At 39.0% G+C, this 23,610-nt stretch overlaps 1 protein-coding gene across 6 annotated transcripts in view; it reads left to right on the top strand.

Moving 5' to 3' along the window:
- The window catches only part of LOC131777281 (neurogenic locus notch homolog protein 1-like), a 33,915-nt gene extending 11,353 nt beyond the window's left edge, over positions 1–22,562 (top strand). The window contains exons 11-39 of one of the 6 annotated variants that reach the window (XM_066167131.1): positions 869–979; positions 1,433–1,543; positions 1,701–1,811; positions 2,523–2,639; positions 3,031–3,141; positions 3,427–3,543; positions 4,038–4,154; positions 4,602–4,712; positions 4,915–5,106; positions 6,012–6,125; positions 6,830–6,973; positions 7,287–7,394; positions 7,757–7,867; positions 8,982–9,020; positions 9,578–9,688; positions 10,084–10,194; positions 10,644–10,754; positions 10,959–11,066; positions 11,621–11,725; positions 12,353–12,463; positions 12,993–13,046; positions 13,269–13,361; positions 13,951–14,073; positions 14,673–14,825; positions 15,254–15,555; positions 16,267–16,348; positions 16,506–16,631; positions 17,021–18,717; positions 21,556–22,562. In XM_066167131.1, the coding sequence (XP_066023228.1) occupies positions 869–979; positions 1,433–1,543; positions 1,701–1,811; positions 2,523–2,639; positions 3,031–3,141; positions 3,427–3,543; positions 4,038–4,154; positions 4,602–4,712; positions 4,915–5,106; positions 6,012–6,125; positions 6,830–6,973; positions 7,287–7,394; positions 7,757–7,867; positions 8,982–9,020; positions 9,578–9,688; positions 10,084–10,194; positions 10,644–10,754; positions 10,959–11,066; positions 11,621–11,725; positions 12,353–12,463; positions 12,993–13,046; positions 13,269–13,361; positions 13,951–14,073; positions 14,673–14,825; positions 15,254–15,555; positions 16,267–16,348; positions 16,506–16,631; positions 17,021–18,717; positions 21,556–21,771 (5,117 nt within the window). In that variant the 3' untranslated portion in view covers positions 21,772–22,562. Of the gene's footprint in view, positions 1–868; positions 980–1,432; positions 1,544–1,700; positions 1,812–2,522; positions 2,640–3,030; positions 3,142–3,426; positions 3,544–4,037; positions 4,155–4,601; positions 4,713–4,914; positions 5,107–6,011; positions 6,126–6,829; positions 6,974–7,286; positions 7,395–7,756; positions 7,868–8,981; positions 9,021–9,577; positions 9,689–10,083; positions 10,195–10,643; positions 10,755–10,958; positions 11,067–11,620; positions 11,726–12,352; positions 12,464–12,992; positions 13,047–13,268; positions 13,362–13,950; positions 14,074–14,672; positions 14,826–15,253; positions 15,556–16,266; positions 16,349–16,505; positions 16,632–17,020; positions 20,332–21,555 lie in introns of those variants that run through there. The other 5 variants (XM_066167128.1, XM_066167130.1, XM_059093546.2 and 2 more) reach the window with 5 other exon arrangements.
- The last annotated feature ends 1,048 nt before the right edge of the window (positions 22,563–23,610 follow it).

Here is a 23,610-nt window from a genome sequence, read left to right as displayed (position 1 = left end):
TCGTGCCCTAAAACAAAACGGAAATTAAGCGAAGAGTCTTGGTCGCGCCGTTTAGATACGCGAAGAATCTGTTAAAGAAGTCAAAGGACAAAGTGGTATAAGGTGCGATGAAATGACTTCGTGGGATAAAAATGGGCTCTTAAATGGTTGCCACTAACTAAGGTCAAGGTTGGGTGTGAAACTCTGATTAATAAGCAGAGCAATATCAGCATTTGATGGCATTTTGCGGCCACTAAAAACTTTAAAATAAACTGGAAATGCCTCTCCTAAAGTGAAATGGCAGAGATGAGCAAGTCGACCTTAGTTACAAGTGCATGTTTTCCAAATTAACAAGCGTGACTGCTTTGTCTAGCTGGGCTGGTAAATGGAATTTTTTTCTCAGGCCACATATGATAGTGCGATGTCCTTCTTCACTCTCAGCGATTCAAAATTTGACTTGATTTCATAGCGACAAACGAGACCAAATATTAATTTATTGCTCGCGATAATAACTTAATGATAAAGAATTCAGGTCGTCTTTCATAAAAGCCGTATTCGCATCGCCAATTTTTCCATGGCACGTAAACTGTGAATCACACATTATCACTGACACTTATCAAAGAGAACTTGAGGGATTCCGATGTTCTTGTGACCCTACAAAGTATTCTTCACTATCATTGAAAAGGACATTCCACGTCAAGTCATCAACAGTACCAAATTCCGTCCGTGACAGTTATTTTAATGCCAAGTCTTCTTGTTCAAAAACTAAATGAAACTGCATTGCAAACTTGCTGATGTAAATGCAACATAGACAATTACCGTATTTGGAGGAACTGCTCAAGTGGCAAATGAAACGGATTCTAACCAGAGAGTGACTTTCTTCTTTCAGAAAAGAACCCGTGCGAACCCAACCCCTGCCACAATGGAGGAGCGTGTACAAAACAAGGAGAACACTACACGTGCTCTTGTAGACGGGGATACACAGGCGAACAGTGTAAAAGTAAGCTCAGCTTTGCATCTGGAATAAAAAATAAATCCACCATTCGTTCATGTTAAAACGAAACTATTTTTGAAGTAATACTAACGAAATAACATCCATCTCATTGGCTATAGACAACAAGAAGGCCAAAAATGTCTTGTATTTTTGTAAAATGGCTTTGTCGAGAAATTTCCATAAAACGATGCACATATATCTTGCCCTCATAATGCTCGAAAAAGTCACTCTGTGTGTAATAAATACAAACACTTTGCTTAAGATGTCGCATAAAAAAACTAACTAATAAACAGACGAATAGAGTAGCATCTAAAATAGATACATAAAAACAAACAAACAAACAAAAAAAACCATCCAAATGCTGCTCTATTTCCACCTTTCATAACTTGCGAGGATGCTTTTCAAGGCAGTATGATATAATCTAAACCTAACCATTTTTTTTTTGTTTTACATCTTCAGCCGTTGACAGCTGTTTGTCCAATCCCTGTCAACATGGCGGTAGCTGTAAGGCGGAGGAAGGAGGCTTTGTCTGTTCCTGTCCTGCCAGCCACAGGGGGACATTTTGCAACGGTTGGTACTCGTAACGCACAATATACTTTTTTTATTTTAAGCCGTATGGAGGTATTTTCAAAGAATATTTGAACAGCAGATCGATCATATTAGAGTCGATCATCCCTCCATATAAAATCAAACCCTCTTTTAACAATTTTCTTTCCTTTCAAAACAGAGAGGGAACCATGTCATCCAAACCCATGCCACAACGGAGGAAGATGTTTGTCAACATCTGAAGGGTTCGTTTGCAGATGTGCGACAGGATACAGAGGAGAGACATGCACAGGTCAGTTGTTATGGGTGTGTAATAAGCAAGTTATTATACAGTCCTCTATCCATCCGCTTTCTCTAACTCTCAAAGGAAAAGAGAAATTGTATACACACCGAAAAAAGCAATCAACTCGAAATTAACGATTGCAGTCCATTTTTGGATAAAAACAAATTTACTTTCGGGGAGATTTGCGAAAAATATTCCGAGCTACGCCTGGTATGCCACACACAAAAAATACTGTTCAGGTTTGGTTCCTAATTTAGCTGTACTATGCTTCCAAAAAAAAGTTAAACAATACATCACTGGAAACTTGGAAAACGGAAAAATTGCAACGATTGCAGTCCATTTTTGGATAAAAACAAATTTACTTTCGGGGAGATTTGCGAAAAATATTCCGAGCTACGCCTGGTATGCCACACACAAAAAATACTGTTCAGGTTTGGTTCCTAATTTAGCTGTACTATGCTTCCAAAAAAAAGTTAAACAATACATCACTGGAAACTTGGAAAACGGAAAAAAGAATTCAGTCCAAAAAACAAATGTTCGTGCGAGTAACTGACCGAACTCCTTGACACACCCCAGACATCTCACTATGTCACGCTACCTCCCTGACGTACCAGTCCTCCATACCACCTCCCCCCCTTGTGCCCTGACAACCGGTTTCTGATCAGTGCTCCTGCGGCACTCGAAGATATAGTGTTTCAACTGTCTTGTTTCGATCCTCAGAGGAAGATGAATGTCAGCCAAATCCATGTCAAAACGGCGGAAGATGCATGGCACATTACTTTGGTGGTGGTTTCGATTGTGAATGTCCCATGGGATTCAGAGGGACCACTTGTCAAGGTCAGCTTAATTTCAGTTTGCCAAATTTTAATTTCATCAACGGATAGAGGAATGAATAGACTGCCCTTCTCCCAGTAGGAAACAATTTTGTGCCAAGCATTGTCAGATGACAAGGGTTGTGAATAAGAGTATATTTAGTGAGTAATTTGGCAAGGCTCAGGCTCAAAATTACTAGCTCACCCCTGAAATTGAGGGCCTTGTCTCTTGGCTGGGACAGACTTTGTTTCTGTGACTCAAATTGTTCAACAAAGAAAAAAAGGAAACCTTTGCAGATAAGCCAAAAGCCCTTGCTTCGTATCGGGCAATAGAATTTTTATCCATATCACAGCTATTTTGAATTCATCTTTTATGTCAAATTGGAATTCAAACTTCTCTTTCATGAAAATTTTAGACAAAGATCCTTGCAGACCTGATCCGTGTGGTCATGGCGGGTTTTGTACAGAAATCGGCGGAGGTTTTGCCTGCAATTGTACTCTGGGGTTCAAAGGACCCACTTGCCAAGGTAAGAAAATGGCTGATTAGTTCGTACTAAGAAAGTATTTTTAGTAATGTATGTTTCAGAGCGATTTGGGTCAAGTCTGGTAAATTGAAGAGTAGTGAAGAAAAGAATTGGGAGAAATTAAGTCACCAAGTCACCATGAGCTTCAGTTTCTTACATTTGATTGGTTAAGAGGTTGGTCTATAATTTCCCACACGGTTTTTTCAGAATACTTTTGAGAATCTTCCTCAAGGAAAAACTAGTTCCAAATTACTGCATCTCTGAAAGAAACTAATTCTTTGGCCCTAGATATCGATAAGTGTCATCCAAATCCATGCGGACATGGTGGTGTTTGCCGGGAAGTTGTAGGAGGGCCCGGGTTTGCTTGTCAGTGCATCTCTGGATATAAAGGCATGCAGTGTGGCGGTGAGTGTTCCTTTGCAAGCAATACTTTCGCTAAAATGAGATGAATTTTAGACATTCATCGTAAGTATTGCTCGTGGTAAATCGCTTTGACGAGGATGAGCGGTGGATTGCTTCTTGGGGCCTAGGGAAATGATCAACGCCGAGGTGAAGAAAGAGATTTTCAGCGCGCACACGACTCCCTCTTTGTCTACGATCCTTTACACCTAATAATTTGTAAGAAGTAACTCATACGCTTGTAAAGGAAAAGGTTTCCGGAAAATCTTGCAAAGGCCCTTGAAAAATAATAGGAAATCTTAGAAAATGATGGGAAAGTCAAAATAATCAGGGGAAGTTAAATAAATTGAATTACATTAAATATATTTGTAAAGATTTTGAAAATATCAGGATAGACATTTGTTCTTTCATTTGGGGGATGACAGAGATCAGGATTTCCTGGCTTTGATATGAAATGTGAAATAGAAGCGGAACAGTTATTGTGCATTTCTGTTCCACAGAAAAAGACAGATGTCACCCTAATCCTTGCCTGCATGATGGCATGTGTATGGAGATCAACGACGAACTGGGTTTTTTATGCAATTGCACAGCGGGATATCGTGGCACACACTGTCAAGGTAGGCCACGTCAATTTCCATGAATCCATGGTAACTCCTGATTGGCAGCACACCAACGTTATGTTAGTTCACTCTGTTCAAATTGTTGTTGTTATCCCCAGCGGATGTTGTTCATTTGTTATTGATAGCTGTAACTGTCAGCCATTTTGCAAAAGCTAATATATCGTCTAATGGTGTTTCTTGTGATATGCTAGTCTAAGAGAGCTAGGCAAGTCTTAACATTCAAACGCCCACAATCTTTACTTTAAGTGTAATAAATTTGCACTTAATTAATATCTAATGACGATATCTTCAGCACTAAAAAAGATGCTGACAACCACCGAAACAGGTAAGTGTACGAGAGAAACTTTCAGCTAGGTTTGGAGCAATTTTTTATTAATGCTTAAATCTATCCTGATGATGTTCTTCATTGATATGGTTAGAATTTGAATCCATTGCTTTTTACAGATTTGGATCCCTGCCGTCCTAATCCATGTTTGAACTCCGGTGCCTGTCTTCACACGGATGATGGTTTTGTCTGCAATTGTTCAAGAGGATACAAAGGAAGACACTGCCAAGGTATCAGTTTCTTACTATCTTTCCACCTAGTTCTGATTGGCTACTATTATGGAGCTGACAGTTCTAACTGGCATACCTGGGAATAGGAGTTTTTTTTTAAAAAAAAGATGCGGGACATGAGTCATACTTAAAAACCATGGCCATAAGATTATGGATTGATTCCAGTAAGTAACAGACGTAACATCGAATCAATCATTTTCAGAACGAGATCTCTGCAAACCCAATCCTTGCCAATTTGGCAACAAATGTCACCAAACAGGAGTGGACAGCTATCAGTGCGTGAAGAACCTTTGTAACCCCAGTCCTTGTATGCATGATGGACGGTGCATTGAGGTCAATGATGAAGATTACCTGTGTGCGTGTAAGCAAGGCTTTAGAGGAAAGAATTGTCATGGTAAGTTCTGAAAGGAAAAGTTGCAATTCACAGCGAAACGTTAGGCTTTCAAATTTGATGAAGTTTATAGATGTTTCTCCGTGAAAGAACAGTCAGCTTAAACCCTTTAACCCCTAAGAGCTACTGGCTTATAATTCTTCTTTATATCATCGTCCTTGAATCAAAAGTAAAGTTCATGAGAATTAAGGAAAAAGCTCCTGGTTGTCAAACAAATTCTCCTTGTCCGTACAAAAGAGGATTTAAAGAGAACATTGCGGAGATTATGAAAACCAATCCTTGGATATAGAGGGTTAAAGAACACTAGGAAGCCTTTACAAACAATTTGACAAAGAACTGACCACTGACACACTTCTACTGTCTTGCCGCTCCGTCCAAAATATGACAGCAGATTCAAACCTGCATTGCTTCCTATCTTTAAGAAAAAATAAATCTCGCTAATACCCTCGACATGTTACCAAGACACTCCTTCTACTAATATCACAGCGATATAATTTTTGCCACCACAAATTTCGCACACCTAAAAGATGGAAGTAACTTAAAAATTCTAGATTATTTCTAATTGATTGATTCTTGGAACATTACCGAGGGTTTTGGCAAAAAAGCCTCCGATGACAAAATGTTTAAAACATCTTATAAAAATAGGTAACTAACCAGAGAATAAACAGACGATGTGATTTTACGCCTATCCCATTATTTGAATTTCAAAGTACTTTATGCCTGTTTGCTTTTGTATAAGAAGACTTAGGTTCTCTTTTATGCCCCGTAGCCCTACCTACATAACTTATCCTGTCTGGGTTAAAGATGAAATGTAACTAATGTACCAAATAATAACATAATAGCCAAATTATAATTAGGAATAACAGAAGGAATGTTTACTAACACAACGTTAACTTTGTATTACAAAGAGCTAGACTTATGTTACCCAAACCCCTGCATGAATGGTGGAACATGTTCCAGGACAGACTTTGGCGGTTTTAAGTGCGCTTGCACACCAGGATATAATGGGCCGAACTGTACAGGTGACTAACAACGACATAAACTTCTGTAACAAGTGGTAGACCAGAAATGAGTGGTAAACTGCAGCTTATATAGATTGATCTCACTCAGCTTCGCTAGAAGATATATGAAGGCCTGCAAAAACGGGTTTTATGTTTAGAAGGCGTATTGACTACCATAGCCACATGATATTCCAAGTAAGCTGAGCACAAGCCTCTGAATTGCTAGGAGATACTTGAGATACAAGAGATACTTAATTATTAGACCTCCGTCGTGACTACAACGGAAAACATCACATCTATTCCGCATCTTCAAAACTGCGCTAATTCACAACAGAAGATCCTATGGTATCCTTAAGCAGACGTTTTTTTAGCCTTTTTGATAGATGTGGAGCTGTTATGGCTAACAAAAAGCATATAATCCGAACATATTTTAGATTTGCAGTTGAGGGAAGGATGTTCACAATCGGGGTGGGATAGTGAAAGAAATACCCGGGTAAATAGCTTACTCTCCCGTCAGTCCTTCTATACATCGCTTGTTACTATGTGACAAACTTCGACAGCTGTTCCCTGTGTCTTAATCCTGAGAGACGGAATTTGAAGCATTTCTTTCGATCTATAATTTCCTTTACATGACTTGAAAATTTCAAGTACAGCATTACAATGAATTTCGGTATAAAACCTTCAAAATTAAATTTGTAATTTATTTTTCGTTCCATTATTCCTAGTGTTTGAAAACCAAGTAAACGCAGACGGCAGACACAAAGTTCCCATTTTTCACTCAACGTCGCTTACAAACAACTTGAAAGTTACATCTCCAACACAAGCTGTCTCAAGTATGGATGTGCAAGGAAATAGGAAAACAAGCGCATGTGAGTACCCGTTATGACCTCAGCTAATGAAAGTATTATTTAATTTGATATTCAAGTATACCTTAGTTATTCTCAGATGCATACCGTTAACATTCTCCTACACCAAGAGCGAAGAAAAAATTCAGACTTATGGACTGAGTATGCAATAAATACCTTGTTACATAGTAGTACTACAAGTCACATTGCTTTTTAGTGGCACGTTTGGGACAAACGTATCTTCTGGTGATTCCTCTTGAGGGGCTTGTAACTAATCTAAATAGCTGTATTTTTCGGCTACGATCTAAATATATGTATTCTTTGTCTCGCTTTGTAGTGGTTTGCAGTCCAAACCCATGTCAGAATGGAGGAACTTGTGCCAGGAACGGAGATTCATTTGGTTGCTCGTGTCCAAAGGGTTTTAAAGGTCGCCGTTGCCAGATAAGTAAGTTGTAATCCTCCATTCGGATTATGCCATCTCCATTGTGCTAAATATCGAGACCTCATGTCCAATCAATTTCGAAGGTTTTTCATTTCTGAACTTTAAATGGAAAAAAGATCAAGACCGATTAGTAAAAATTTACAGACACCAACCAACAGAAATGTTTTCATGGAGTTTGTTACGATTACTAAAAAAATTATAAAAAGGAGCTCGCTCATTCATGTCATTTTGTGTTAGAAGCGTAGTGAAGATACTCTGAGGTGTTGGATGGTAGTAAGTATGTCCATGCAACCTTTTTATACCTAGTGGAAAATTAATGATTTTTTTTCACTTGTACCCGCCATATTTTCCGCGCTCGCTCACAGAGAACTCTTGCATCCCAAATCCATGCAATAATGGCGGTACGTGTCTTTTGGGAGAGGAAGGCAACTTCGTTTGCCGCTGTCCTGCAAGGTTTACAGGCGCGTTGTGTGAAGGCAAGTCCCATTTGAAGAAAAAAATTTAAAACCGCGTTGAAAGAACAATCGAGATAATTGCCGGTCTATAACATCTGATTTATCACCCATAAACAAAAAAGTAACTAACTGCAAGAGCGTTTAAAGTTTGCCACACGACGGATACTTATATAACAAAGCATATAGTCAGTAAATATTAACCCCTTCTATAGTGTGCATTACGGTAAGCTCCAACGCAAATCATTAAAAAGCCTTGAGCTTCATCCGCAGCGGTAATATCGTACTATCCATGAGCAATATCTTTTATCCCTAGAAAAATCATCATTTGCCGTCTACACGTGCTTGCGTGCGTCTGTTTAATTTGCAGATCAAAGAGGCGAGGCAAACTACTAAAAATGTTTAAGTTCAATCCCCTTCTGTATGGCCCCTATGCCCCCTCTCCCCCTCTTCCTCTTCCTCCCTCTCCCCCCCCCCCCATCTCCCTCTACCCCATTCCACCCCCTTTTCCTTCTCCCCCTCCCCCTCCCCCACCCCCATTTATCACTTAAAAGAGTTCATTTCCAAGATCGTATTACTTGACGGGAAGCAAAGCAGACTCAGCACAACACAGTCAGCTCGTTAGATGGCCAAATGATTATATAACAAGGGTTAATCACACTGCTGAAATCTTAGATAGATCATTTCTCTCGTCATAACACTCATCATCATTTAATCAAGTTCACCTTACACTAGCATTAACCATGAAAAGCCAATGAGTTGTCAGCTTTAAGATAAATGTTTACAATTGCTTCAACATGTGTAAAAGGCATAAAGAGTAATGGATAGAAAGAAGTCTTCAAAGTAATAAAGTAAATGCCAGTGAAGAGCCAGCAAAAGGAATAAAGAAGATTAACATTTTGACAGTAGATCAATGATAAAATTCAATGGACTTCACTCCTTTTCACAAAAATTATTTTCGATAAAAATCTAGCAAGAAGATGTTCTAATTTTAGTAATCAAAATGTGCTTAAAAATACAAAAAAATACCTTGATATTTCGTCTTCACCATCGCGAAATTGAAACGTAAACAGCCCCAGACATTTCCAAATGAATGATACAACTTATGCAAGCTTCTAACCAGACCTTGGTATTGCAGAAGCATCAAAGGCGCAAAGACTTCGTCTGAAGCCTCATAGTAAGTCGACCAAGTGCATTTTTCAACTCGCTTAGTTTCTGTTCGCAGTGAGGTTATTAAAGTGTGTAGCATGGGCGTGATGTGATAGGTTCTCTTGGTATAGCGATTGGAAGACGACTGTAAGAGAAGCAAATAAGTACGACTGGCAACTTATGGCTCACAGGAATCATAGACGTGTTCATCCATTTATGATCATATTCACATTGTCTCACGTTTGCACATTTTACTAACTCAACAATACTCAAATCAGACTTTAGAAAGACCATTTACTTCCTACTGGGTTGGTCTTTTCGGAGAGACTTAGTCTTTCCAAAATATTGAACCATTAAAAATGATAAACATTTCTAACAAAATATAATATCATATATAAAGACGGAAACAGTGAAAGAACATTGCTGACCCCGTTTTGCAATCTACATAACCAAAGTTTTAATCTCACTCATAGTCGACGATTGCAATACCTAACATCAGTTGCCGTAACAAGACGACATTAGTAAAGTGATAAAACTGAGCCAGTACTTAAATCCAAATTAACAAAGTTTCAATCCCACTCATAGTTGACTACTGCACTCCCAACCCGTGCAAAAACAAAGGCATTTGTGTCGTAGAGGAAGGAAAAGGATATAGTTGCTCGTGTGAGCCGGGATTCACCGGTTTCCACTGTCAAGGTAATTGGCTTCATGTTCAAGTTCATGGTTAACCGAAGTGGGCTTCGTCGCAAAGCGTTTTTATTGTGATTATTATTCTTAAAATATCTTTTTAATTTTTGTGTTACGGATCACATATATTTCCCGACTTCTTTGCTCGGACACAGCATGCTGTAAGTCATAAATAAGGTTTTGTTAGCTAACTCCCGGGAAAAAAATAGACGTTATTGGACCTGACGAGGAAAGACTTTCTGAGAACCAATCTTTGAAAAGTTGGCATAACTACGCAATAAGCTGGCCAGATGGAACCGAGTTTGTCAGACGGCTAATGAATCTCTAACGGAGATGTATATGGTGAATACAACTAATCATATCAGATTTCTTAAGAACTAATAAGTATGTTTCGATCTCTCCAGTGGACCACTGTAACCCTAATCCGTGCAAGAACCAAGGGCTATGTGCACGGGATAAAGCCAGTCATTACAAGTGCAACTGCCATAATGGCTTTTTGGGGCGCAACTGTCAAGGTAAGTGGCGTAAATTATTGATTATTTTCCCTAAATGACTGTGAAAATAAAGTAGGCCTGAGACACTAAAGGACTCCTAAAGGAGGGTGGGGAGGGGGCTTAAATCTCGCAAAATATTGACAAGATAATCGGATAAAATATATTAAAGATGATATCTTCACTGTGTCTGTGACAAATCTGAGCATATCACACATTATTCTTTACATATGGATTGCGCATCTGCGGTATCATTAACATATATCATGATATAATTAACATTTCACTTCATTTGTTGAAGGAAAGGACTTTTTGTTAATGATATATAAAAGAAATTCTTCAAAAAACTGTGATTGATACAAGAAACACGATACCACTTTTAGAGGCGAGTCAAATTTTGAAGTTTAAAGATTGTTTGTTAAGTCAAATACGAGAACTGTATAATGTTATTTTGACTTATCCTGTTTCTTCAGTAAATTCTTGCCTCCCCAACCCTTGCAAAAATGACGGATTATGTGTCACTGTTCGTGGAAAGGGTTACCAATGCAAGTGTCGAGATGGATTCAACGGACCGCACTGTGAGAGTAAGTTCCTTGCTCTTTTCACCATCTTAAAAGGTTTGAGAGCTGTCACATGATGTTTTTGGTTCTAGATTAATTTTTACGAGCGAAAAAAACACAGAAAATGTAAAAGAATCTGGCAGCAGTAGTTTAAATGCTGAGTACGAGGGTGTAGGTCAAGCTGTGATTTATTAAACCATTATAAACTCCGAGCTTTCCATATTTTAGGCAATCCATGTTATCCAAACCCTTGTAATAACGGTGGCAGTTGCCTGGTCTTTTACACTGTGTACCTTTGTAAATGTCCAACGGCTTACAGAGGAACACGATGCAATAGTAAGTGCTGAATTCATCACCTTGTCGTTACATATATTGTATACAACTGTTGCATGGGGCACGAAAAGAGACCACATTAGCTTGGGTAAATTAACAAAATGGCTTTTACATATCTCTGTTTTCCGATAAATGTATGAAATTAAGTGTTGATCGAGTGTTGACTTTCAGTGTTGATATATGCATTAGTCAATGGTTACTCTGAACCTTCATTTAGTGCATTTTTTTCATGTATGTATATAAATTTCAATATTTCGGTGTGCCAAATACTAGATCAGAATATGCCTATGCTCGAACGTCAGTCATAGAGCTGTTGTCTTCGGTGCACATTTTTAACTTATCGCGCCTCTTCCGAATCTTAAGTCAATAACTAACGATGGATTACTACCACTGGCATCCAGAGGAAGTGACAATACTCTTAGTACCTTTATAATAGAGTAATCGAGATAAGCTCAGGACGCTATTCGAGTAAATTCCGTTTGAAGCCTCCAATTTCAAAATGCCTTTATGATCTTGTAGGAATAATTGACGGTATCCATCTCTTTATTTTCCTATAGTTCTCATTCCACAAAAAGCTTTGGCCTCTCCACCACCTCCCGTACCTTCAGCCAATTTCATGACGGCGATATCCCCTGTGCGTAAGACAACGCAACACTTCAAAGGTGAGAATTGCTATCTGTGGGGGATGTTGCACCATGAAATCTGTAGGAACAAATGACTCAAGTGACAATTATTCATACCCATTAAGTGGGAGACACTTTTCTCTTTAATATCTTCCTTCGAACGACTTAGATCGTTTCTGTGCATAACGGCGTAGCAATTTACAATAAGAAATAGAGTAACTAAGTGATCTTTAACGGTACTTAGTGCAAGTGGTTTGAAAACATTGTCACTTCACCTCTGTTTTAACATGTACCTTAAAATAGCACCTAATAATAAAATAAAACCATTGAGAATTCACTGCACCAATTATAATGCAAAAAGAGGTACGTAGGTCCAAAACGCAACAAATTACGATCATTTTCAGCGTCTGGGTAATTGCGCACCAACTCCTTCCCATACCCAACAATAGCCACGTGAAAACAAGTCAGGGTTAATGTTGGGTTAGGAGAGGGGTAGGTCTGTAGTTGCTTTGACACCTACATTGAGCTAAACACTGAAGACAGAAGATCCTTTACGACTGACGATAACGTATTACCAGTGAGAAAATACAGTAATTTCAAAAGATAATGACAACGTACCCATCTGTGACAAACAGTGACATGACATTTCTATTTAACAAATGTTAGTCAACGCTTGCTCTGCAAATCCTTGCCGCAACTCTGCTGTGTGCCTCGAGACGATTGACGATGACTTCGAGTGCTTTTGCCGAGGTGACTTTTCCGGACCAAGATGCGAAGGTTTGACTGACTGTTGACTGAACGTACTTCACTTTTACACAGCAAATAACATGACAAATAAGTCTCTCATAATTCATGTGATTGACGAGGGTCGAGGAGTGTTAGACCCCAAGTTATGTCCCTCTCCCATTGAATACAAAGAAGTTTACTCAACGTAACGAGAGTTACGTATCTACACGAGAACGTAAATTCTGTTACTACTAACATCCTACCTCAACTCCTAACTCCAAGATGTGATTAACGTGTAAATTCTCCTTATCTTATCCATACATTATCCAGCAAACAGGTAATGAGAATAATTATCAAACTTATCAGGCGTAGGTTGCTATCTTGATCTAACATCAAACTCTCATAAGCAATGAGAGAGAATTGCATGGTAGGTAAAGGCAAGAACTAACGATCAGATCTTGTAAGTTTAAGGATGAAGACCAGCGACAGCACGCAGTCGAGCATAAGACTTCGTAGGGCGCCTTTTAACTCTCTATGTCTCAGACTCACTCTTAACTTCGGTTTGTACTTTGTTTCTTAGATATTGGAGCATACACCTACTCTTCAGCTCCTAAATTCTTTCCCGGAAGAGGCGGTGAGTAGCAAATCTATGAAATTGTTAAGAGGTATAATTTATCAGTCCGTAGAAGATTGTACGCAACGCATTTTTTTTTTGCAATTTTGTGTCTGTTTATCGTTCAATTTTTCACATCTTTGTGGATTTTTTTTCCTTTTTTCCTTCCGCTTTCTATCTACCTTTAACCAAATGTTTCGCATTAAAATTGAACCTATGAATTGAACTTATTCGTTTAAACAGAGGAATGCCAGCATTGTGACCTTAACGCGCACTGTGTGGGAGGACATTGTATCTGCAAGCATGGCTTTGTTGGAGACGGCTTGGAATGCTGGGGTGAGATAGGGGACAACTCGAGACATAAGTTATCCTCTAGTTTTCATAATAAAAAGAACACAATTGCGATTTAGACTACAGTTTCTATCCCTTAGCGTTTTTCTCATTATCAAAGCGGTAAATGAAAAATTTCGAATGAAAGAATTATTTAAACAGTAGTAGTTCCACAAGTACGGTAATCGTTTCATTCAGCCCCTGCAAGCGTCCGTTTGGCTACATAACCACAGCGTTGTAACTGCTTTTTTTACCTACCTCTGTGAAAACTACTTTGTTCCAAATGTCCATTTACAATCCCTAATTCAGTCAGTTTGTCAAGCTAAAAGTTCTTCCGATCACCGTGAGCTTTGTCGAAGGGTTTTGTGGGCAAGTCCCTTTCCGCCATAGATGACGCACCATTACGAAATATGTCAGTTTTTCCGTCTTGTCACGAGCGTGGGACAAAGAAAATTTTCTGAGTCAACGGGAGCTCAAAGTTCATCATCTTTCTTACTCCATTTAAAAGCACCGTTGTTTGAAGTTGAATGAGCCTTAAATATGAGTCAGCATTAAAGACCATTTCTTAATACCTTGGTTGTTGTGTACCTTTCAGTGGAAACCCCAAGGGACAAGGACTGGACCTGTCTGGCGTCTCCGTGCCAGAATGGTGGAACATGCAAACCAGGCATTTCTAAATGCGTGTGCCGGCTGGGATACGTTGGGGACTACTGTGAATGTGAGATTCATTAGCATGCACTCGAACTGCAGACGCTCATTTATTTTTAAAATGAGAAAAAAATTAAAAGTCTGTTCAGTTATAGATCACAGATCACGTCAAAATGTGCTAAAAACAAAAAAAATTGGCAAAATGAAGCGCAGCCGAGTTTGTCACCGATGTTCTCCCTCCTTGTTTTGGTGTCTTCTGCGATCAATAACCATACAGACTCAAGGCGGTATGGAATCTACTTTTTTCTTTAATAAATAAAAATAAAGAATAAAGAAGCAAAATTTGTTAAATGGTGACGCCATCTATGCGTCTGTCCTCCAATAGATCGTAAGTAAGAATTGATCAAAATGAAAGTATAATTCGACTTATTAAACAATAAAGGAGAAGAACTTACAAAGAAACAAGGATTAATAAAATTGCAAAAGAATTCAAAAATACTATCATAAAAAGACAAGCAGATTTATTCTAGGAAGTATCCTTTGTTAGTAATATAAATCTTCTCGGAAACTAATCATGGAGAGCTAGATAGGTATATATTTCCTTATTCAAATTTCTTCATCTGATGCTTAAGGAGTTTTTCAAACGAGGCAACTTTTTTTTACTTCCAGCCCATTGCCCACCCTCAGTCCATCTGAGTTTTGACAAGTATTCCCAGAGTGCGTTGTTAGATGATTCCGGAAGTGAAAACAGAGGTTTCCTCGCCAACGGGGCACAAATCGTTCCACATGGTGGGAAATGTGGTAATGCAGCAAACTTACTAGGTAAGTTAAGACGACTTGAAGAGTTTCTGAACTCTTTTAACCTTGTCTTTTACCATCGTTGCTACCGTTTCCATGTCACCCGGTGGATTTATGATGTGGTACAAAGACTACAGCTAATAATTACTCAAAGGATTCTCACAATTCTTCTTGACCTTTTTTATGTCCAAGACGTGTTTTTAAAGCAGTGATCGCTAAAACGACGGTGAACTGTTTTAATTTTACAAAAAATATGCCTTAAAGTTACGGAGTCTATTATGTGTCTAACCAAGGATTCCCGTCATCCTGTCCGGTTCTGGAGCCAACCAAATCATAATTTCCCTCGTCAACAGGCAGTTTATGTTAAACTAAAACTTGTTGCGATGCCGTTTTTTTCGACAACGATGAACACTTTCCATCATGTTTTATTTTGTATCTTATTATCACAACAGGTGGAGATGTTTTACTGGATGGCGTACACTTTCATCAAATCCCCAGGGCAGGAATTACCATATCAACTTGGGTTAAACTTGACACAAACAAAGGAATACAATCAATATTTGACACTGTTGGGAGCCATTCTAGGCACAAAGATGGTCAGTACCACTTTGAGATTGAAAATGGAAAAGTGCGTTGGTTTCACAGAAACGAAAACCATGACACCATATTCAGTCTACTGTCGCGGCCCGTAGTGAGAGAAGGAGTCTGGACACAAATCACAGCGACTTACAGTGCAAAGAAACAGCGGGCAAGAGTGAGTACTGAAATAAAACTGAAGAATGACAAGAAGTTAACGCACTAACAAGTAAAATTATTTATTTACTATTTTATTCAAAACATACATAACGCGCTTTAAACATTATTCAGACGCGTGCAAATTTCTAAAATAACCAATAGCTATGAAGCTTATGCTGATTATTTACACAGATCAGAGACCCAAACTTCTCTCACTGTGAGAAATTCTGAATTCTCATTGGCAGAAGCAGCATAATGATGGCCGAGAAAGCACGAATTACATGCATTTAAAGATCTCCCTGTTCTGTTCCTATCATTTTCTGATTTAAAATTAATTTTGCCCTAATGCTTACTTCAATTTTTTTCATAATTCATCGAGTTAAAGAAGTCGGCACCGTCGTTGAATATGATGTCGTACCTTTTACTGCCTTGGCTGTCGTTCGTCACTCAATTTTGGCGTTGTAATTTAACAGCAAATAAACGAGGTCGTGTTCTGAACGCAACATTCTTAATCCTGCAATCACTCGCGTAGTAGCTTAATTCCATGATCATTCCGCAACCATTGCGTTTGTTCATTTGCTTTTACTAACCCTTCTTCTTCAAAATTGGGTTTTCTTTCTAATTATAACTACATTCTACTTCAACTAAAAAATCAGTGCTCTCACATACAAAAATATTAGAAGCATTTCCCCTATGTAACATTTATCTCAAGTGAACGCTTCTCTTCAAGGTTTTTGTTAATGGAGATATGGTTCAGGAGGAGAAAGGGCAAGGTTTTTTGTCTCAAGATTGGGGAGGCAAGGCCGGAATAGGTATGTGTTCCTTGGATACAAAAATAAATCATGCCTGAAGGCTTTTTGAGCCGTTAGGTTTTCCTTGCGCTTTGAGAATTATCATGGCTCTGAACATATTATAGCTAAAAGTTTTAAAGTAAGCCCAATTGTTTATGTTTGTTCGTACTACCCACAGGTCGTCATAAGCATCAATTTGGAAATCGCCTGTTACGAGGAATGATTGACGAGTTCTACATTTTCCCCTGTGAGCTGCCACGCCTGGAAATACTTGTGTTAATGAGACACTGCCGCGTCTACTTCAGTAAGTTTCCGAGTCTGCTAATCTAATAATAGTGATGATGGTAATAATAGTAATAATAATAATAATGATGATAATGATAATAATAATAATAATAATAATAACATATAGTAATGAGACTTTATTTACTTAAGGTAAACCTATACAGTTACAAACTGACAAGCTTGTGGCCCTTAATGCTCAGGACCCCAACAGACACGTAGCATACTAGTTGGCTATATGCAAAGCACAGCCAAAAATTTAAACTCGGGACAACCGAGAACAAGTCTATTGAGTAGTAAGGTGGAGGGCTTGAACCCAGGGCCATAAGATGACAAGTCCAGCCTTCATTCTCTGGAGTCGGTAGGAGACTTTACAGCCTATTTAACACAGTTTTATTTATCTTTACCCAGCACATAAACCAAAGAAAGTGACAGAGGAGTCATCGACCACACGAGGCTCTACCGCAATCATGACACCGCCCGTAAATGGGCTACGAAAGAATGGACCAGCCGCTTTTTACAGGCCTCAGCCTCAGAGTATGAATGCAATATCATCAGCTTATCAAAAAACACCTCCCATAAAGGATTACGTCGCCAATAATTTGCAGCAAATACTGGCCAGTCTGAATGTTGGTGTGCCTCCTCGTTATGATGTGCAGCTGCCAATGCTCTATAGACCACCTCAGGGGTATTCGCTACCTCCACAACAGAAAAAACCACAAACATTTTACAAACCTGCATATAACGCGAAAATAAAGTCAGCAGCAGGTAGCTCACTGCCAGTGCCTCATCTCTTGTCTGGTAATATGTGGAACAACCATCCGCCTGGTGTGACTACTCCATATGCAACACAAGCTTCAATAAGGCACTATACTCCAGTTACTGCCCAGAGGGTAAATAACAACCATCAGCCATCATTTTCATCGCAAGCTTTGTTTAATAAGCAACAAGTGAATATAAATTCACTTCCGAGTGTGATGGAAATGAATACACCAGGAAGCCAACGGGCTCCTTATGTGCAAAATGGCGCCGGAAAGCCTCAAAGATTAAATACTCTTAATGTTCAAGGTGGACTTAATGGACAATATGCAAAACAAGAATCTAAGATAACACAGCCCAACATGTCTTTGAATAGGATGAATACTGATGCACAATACCAGAAACCAATTATATGGCACATTCCCTTGGGAGGTACGAGGCAAGGACTACCAGGAGGATTTCAAGAGCAATATGCTAAACAAGAATCAATAACAACTCAGCCGAACATGTCTCCCAATAGAGTGAATAATGATGCACGATTCCAGAAACCAATCATATGGCACATTCCCGTAGGTGGCATTAGGCAAGGACTTCCTGGAGGTCAGAAGCCCTTTTATCCTGCTCTTTCGACGGGTCAAGGACTGTTAGGACAATCAAGGCCGATAAGCATCGGTCAGGGTATGCCCTTGCAGAACAAGACAGTAGGCATTCAAAATCCTTCCGGTGGATCGATACGAAATTCTGCGTTAAGCCAGCAAAGGCAGAAAGTAAACTTCATGCCTCCCCTTCGGGTTCCGAGTAACGTGAAAACTCAGTTTGGGGGAGTTAAGGCCCAGCTAGCAACAGCTCCCAGTCGACAACAATCACTTGCATATAAGATGGCCATGCTTGAACAACCCAATCATGTCTTGACAAGCAACACTTTGACGACCATACCATGGCCGAGAAAGATGGTCCCACCAATTAAAAAACAATTGCCTTCTGGTCACCCGTATTATGCCAGCTATTATCCAAAGGCGCCATATTCTTCAAAACTACAGCAAAGACTCCTTATGCCTGCCTTAAGGACGCAGTCAAGTTTAAAGGGTCCGCTTTCGTCAACTACACGGAAGGGTGCCACAGGGATTGCACAGCCTAAAATTTCTCCATTCAGGCCACATTTGATTTATGGGCAAGCGTCTTGGCCCTGGGTTGCTTGGAGAAGTCGTGTCTTGCCTATGGCACCAGCTTCAAGTCGGTCTTTCTCCCCCTTACGTCCTCAAGCTCATGGTAACAAACCTCCAGCATATGCTCCAAAAGTTGGTCTTTCACCCAGTCTGCAATCTTCTCCATACACAGTGTCACCCCAGGTATTGCTCTACTATTATTTTTATCCTAAGACAATTAGCAAGGCGCTAACAAAAGTAGCAAACATCAAAGGAGAAGAAGGGAATACAAACTTCTTACAATCGTTAACGAAACAGATTTCCAGTGCTGCCTTTAACAACAAACCGGGGGAAGTTACGACATATACAAATCCTACAATGACAGGAAAAACCGGAGGGAGGATTTCAACAGAACAAACCAACATGGTCACCCAGGTTAATCCAAAACAACTCTCACAGACCCCTTATACTCCATATTACCGACTTCTAACAAGCTTATTGAAGACACCAGCGGCCCCTTTAACTACAAATGCATATGGAAGGCAACAGGTACAAGCTCCTCTTTCACTTCCTCAACCAAGGCAAAATAAAGGAGGGCCGAGCTCTCTTCCGCTCATGACATCACTAAACTCGATTGCACAGGCACAAAAGACGGTTTACCCACAGGTTTCTGCTTTGGGAAGCAGAAAGTCACAACTAGCAAACGGACTTTCCAACCGACCTATCTACATAGAGACTGTACCGTACCAACTATACTACCAACTTCAAAGACTACCTTCTCTTAACACACAGTCTAGCACACAGCAATATTTACAAAGGGTATTAAATGATATTCTCAGGTTAAGATATGGTAAGCGTAAAAAGAAAAAGAAAAAACGTGGTGCTAAAGAGAAAACTACGCTGCACCAAAGTAAAAACAGCATAAAAGGTGTGAAAGGAACGTAATGAAAGACATTCGTCCAGGCTAACTACTGGATCAGAAGGGGCCATTTTCTGCAAATGAGAAGCAACAGCAATACACTGTTGCACCTCACAATGCTACTTGATTGGTACAGAAAATGCTCCCAGCCTCTCACGCAATCAGCTGCATAATTCAAAACCAATCACGGCTCAGCATCTTGCCTTTTTCCGTTTTTAAAGTCGTTCATTGGTGTGATGTTTACCGTAGCTGGCAGTTTTGATAACTTGAAATTTGGCAATGCAATTCTCAATTGAAAATATTTTCATAGGTAGTCCCATTTTGATCCACACTCGCGAATAATTTTTCTCAGGGAGGAGATTCGTCTGAGTGTAGACGAAACAGAAACTTAGATCAGTTATGCAACACTACCAGCTCCAAAAACGAAGTGAGCAACAGCTCACCCATACTCACGATGCAATAAGCAGACCGATAACGACGTTCCTTCGTCTACCTACACCAACCACGATTTTGGACGTACGAAAAAAAAAATACGACCACCACCAATTCATAAAAAGAATATCTGTGAATCAGCTCACCCATAACCATGATACAGAAAAGATCAAAACAAATATCGTATATGCAAATTGCATATTTCTGCAAAATGCTATGTAAGAGCAACAAAGCAACTCTACGAGTCGGTCTAAGGCTTTGAACATTTTTAAAATTGAGCTCTGAACAATGATAGTAGGAGGGAAATATCTAACAGTATTTTTTGGACGATTTTTAGTATGTAAAAATGATGTAAATAGAAGTGATGTAACAAAAAAAGTTGGTTCATAACGCAATTTGCTCATCAGTTAACTTATTAAATATAATTTTGAAGAGGGAAATTATCTAAAGATAATGAAATAAAAAAAATCACGGCAAATAGATAATATATCAACAGGTTGATACTTTCTAATAAGCTAATATCTTATGTTAATACTTAAAGCCTCTGTTAACCGTAAAAGGGTACCATAATATTGTTAATTTGTTGCCTGACAACAAAACTGAGGCAAACATAACGGGACGAAAACGTACTGTATTCGTGCAATAACAGAAATAGCGAGACTTCGTCTCAGAAAGAGTTAGCTGTCCTCTTCCCAATCACTTTTGGTGACAGTTAGTGGAAATTTTGGATCATTTATTCCCTTAACGAAATTATTCAACCATAAAATCCAAATTATTTAAAGAGGACTACAGAAAAAATGATGCATAAACTGCTGCAATCCCATTTTCTTTGTGTGCTCTTACATGAGAAGGTATTTCAATCGGAATTTTCATTTGCATTGGACTGCCAAATATAACTCCTTAGGACTACGTGAGTTCCCAGTGGTTTTTGGACTTAGGCTCTGAATTCTGTTATGCATCGGCATGTTGCAATGAGGCATGAATGCATCAACATTTCTGCAGCTTAGCTTTCGTTAACTTACGCATAAATCGTCATTAATTAATGAAACTATGACGATATTTGATGACTACAACGTGACAACGTGTATGGAAGGCATGATGCGTGGACACCTCCTCTGACGTAAGTCTGCTACATAACGATAACTTAAGACTTCTCTTGCAACTATTAAATCAAAGGGGCACACAGTAAGTTTCATACTCTAACGCTGTTTTCTTCGTCTTATCTTCACCAATTAGCTTTGCGGCTTCTATCTTATAACCATTCGACTGCTTTCTAACGAGTTAAAAGAACAATTTTCATTAAATGCCTGTTTCTTGTGATTAAGACTGCACTAACACAGAAGGTGACTCACCAATCATCTCTGACCAATTTCTGTTAACGATAGTAATTCACAAAACGAATAGCAATGACAGATAGAAATTATAATCATGACAATGATGATAAAAGATGAAGCATGGCAATGCTGTAAAATCAACATCTCGAGCGACAGGTTAACGCTTAAAAACGTCGTCTTTAGAAATTCATTTTGGTGGCTCATTTACATCATCAACTCATTTGATGAAACCAAGCAATATGAAAAAGGAGTAGTTAGTTGAGAATATTTCTAATCATGCTGCGGCATTGTTTTCTGTGACTTTTTTACGATTTCTTTGTCATTTATTATTAAGCTTCCTTTTTAATACATATTCAGCAACATATAGTACCCATGAAGACAATACCGCCATCGGCGAGAGTCCCCTACGGCTCATCTCGCAGGCCATTTACAGCAAGCACACCGACACCTTACCAACAAGCCCAGGCGGAACGCAGAAGGTTACCTCCACAGACACAGCGACAGAGTCAAAGAATGAACGATGAAAGAGAACTAGCAAAGGCACTCGCTCTGTTGGCGCTACCGAACAGATGATAGCTCGCAAATTTAACTCGGCAATGAGGAAAGAAAAATTTGTACAAGTTTTCATCTACACTTCAGGAATGCAGCTTACCAACGTAGAGCAATACAGTTTGTAGGAAACTGAGAAGTTTTTTAAACAACTTATAAGATGTTTTCATAAGGGAGAAAGAAGGAAGAAAACCCTGCGAAATAAAGAGCTCTGTGTTCTTTATTTTATCGCAGAACTCGGCCAAATGCCAGATAAGAGAGGGAAGACGGAAGTTTTATTTCTTTTCTGCTATAACCATACGTGTAACTCGGAAAATGTAAATTGATCAATCTACTTTGAAAAGAAGAGGCAATGTTTGAAATATCTGACAACGTAAAATCATGCTTCAGGATAGAAAAGAGAAAAACAATAGGAAAAATGATCGCCTGATTCATCATAAACTTGTTTATAGCAATGTTAAGAAAATTATTATGATTCAAAAGGTTTCAAAAGGAAAAAAAAAATTTACTAGAGTCAGCTGTTACGAGAATGTAATAATCTTTAAGTATATGGTACAAATAGGACGTTTCATATCATAATTACATAACAATTGTTACTTATAATTTTCCTTCATTTACAAATTCTTCGTTATGAATGGGAAAATCTCAAAGCCACACTTATTGGCTTGTATCGAGTTAAACCATAAAAATTTCCTTTTGTGTTCATTTTGTATCAAAACTAAGAACCTTGTATTAAGAAAAATTCATTCATCATTCGTTCATCTCATCTTTAATTACCGCTCATAACCTAATTGTGACGATGGCATGTGAGCTGTAAAGAGGCCTACTTCGGAAATAAAATATATTTTTGTTTAAAAAGAAGTGGTCATTCCTTCCTTTGCCATTCCTTCCTTCCAACCCTAAATCCTAACCCTGATAGGTCAATGCTGGAAGTATAACTAGGTACAAGACGGCAATTCAATTTTTTTATATCACATTCTTCCAAAAAATAAACCGTTAGCTGTATTCATTGTATAACATGATAAGTAAAAAGGAAAGACTCAAGAACATTTTGCAAAGCGTTCAAAATTGCAACAAAACTTCTACCGACGACGATTTAGCGTCAGAAGGTGATTTTTTTCAAGAACCTGGTAAAAAAAAGAAAAGAAGTTAAAAAAGCGCTTGCGCTGTTCGTGTATTTCTTGCTTTTGTGAAGTTTTTTTATATCCATTGGTGTACGGCTCGTACGCGAGAAAAACCGCAAAAAAGCAACCGCATATGCTATTCGCCAGCCGGGAGGTCCGTATTAGGAAAAACTGTGCCCGAGGTCTTGAGTACCGCCCAAGGACGAAGGCCGAGGGCCGTACTCAAGACCGAGGGAATAAGTTATTTATCGGCTTGAAGTAGTGACCAACGAACGTCTTTGCTTAAAAAATACTACCTAGCCAGAAAAGCGAGATACATTTATGAAAAATAGCAACAAAGGAAGGGATGTACTCGGCGACTCACGAAAGAGTTATCGTTGCCCGTGACAGAGATAGGAAAATACGGACCGCGCTAAGAACCAATCAGATTGCAGGATTCGTTACCGTGCTCTCTGAGAAAAAAAAATACAATCGTCATGTTTACTTTTATCAGGAAAACAGCACAACTTAACTCAAAGTTAACTAAAAGTCGGTACTGTAAATCCTCTCCCTCCTTCGAACTGCGCATACCTCGTTCTCTGCATTCAACAGGCAAATGACCAATGCCCCGTAAAGGACAAATTTGTTAAGGGCCTGTTTTAAAGGAGGTGGGAGACCCCTGGTAAATGAGGTGACTCGCCTAGTTGGGGTAACCCGCCTGTCCATACAATCTCTTATTTTATCTTGATCACGTTTACAT

The sequence above is a fragment of the Pocillopora verrucosa genome, chromosome 5, assembly GCF_036669915.1.
Source record: "Pocillopora verrucosa isolate sample1 chromosome 5, ASM3666991v2, whole genome shotgun sequence".
NCBI lineage: Eukaryota > Metazoa > Cnidaria > Anthozoa > Scleractinia > Pocilloporidae > Pocillopora > Pocillopora verrucosa.
Note: the sequence above shows the minus strand (reverse complement) of the source record. Positions and strands in the feature narration are given on the sequence as shown.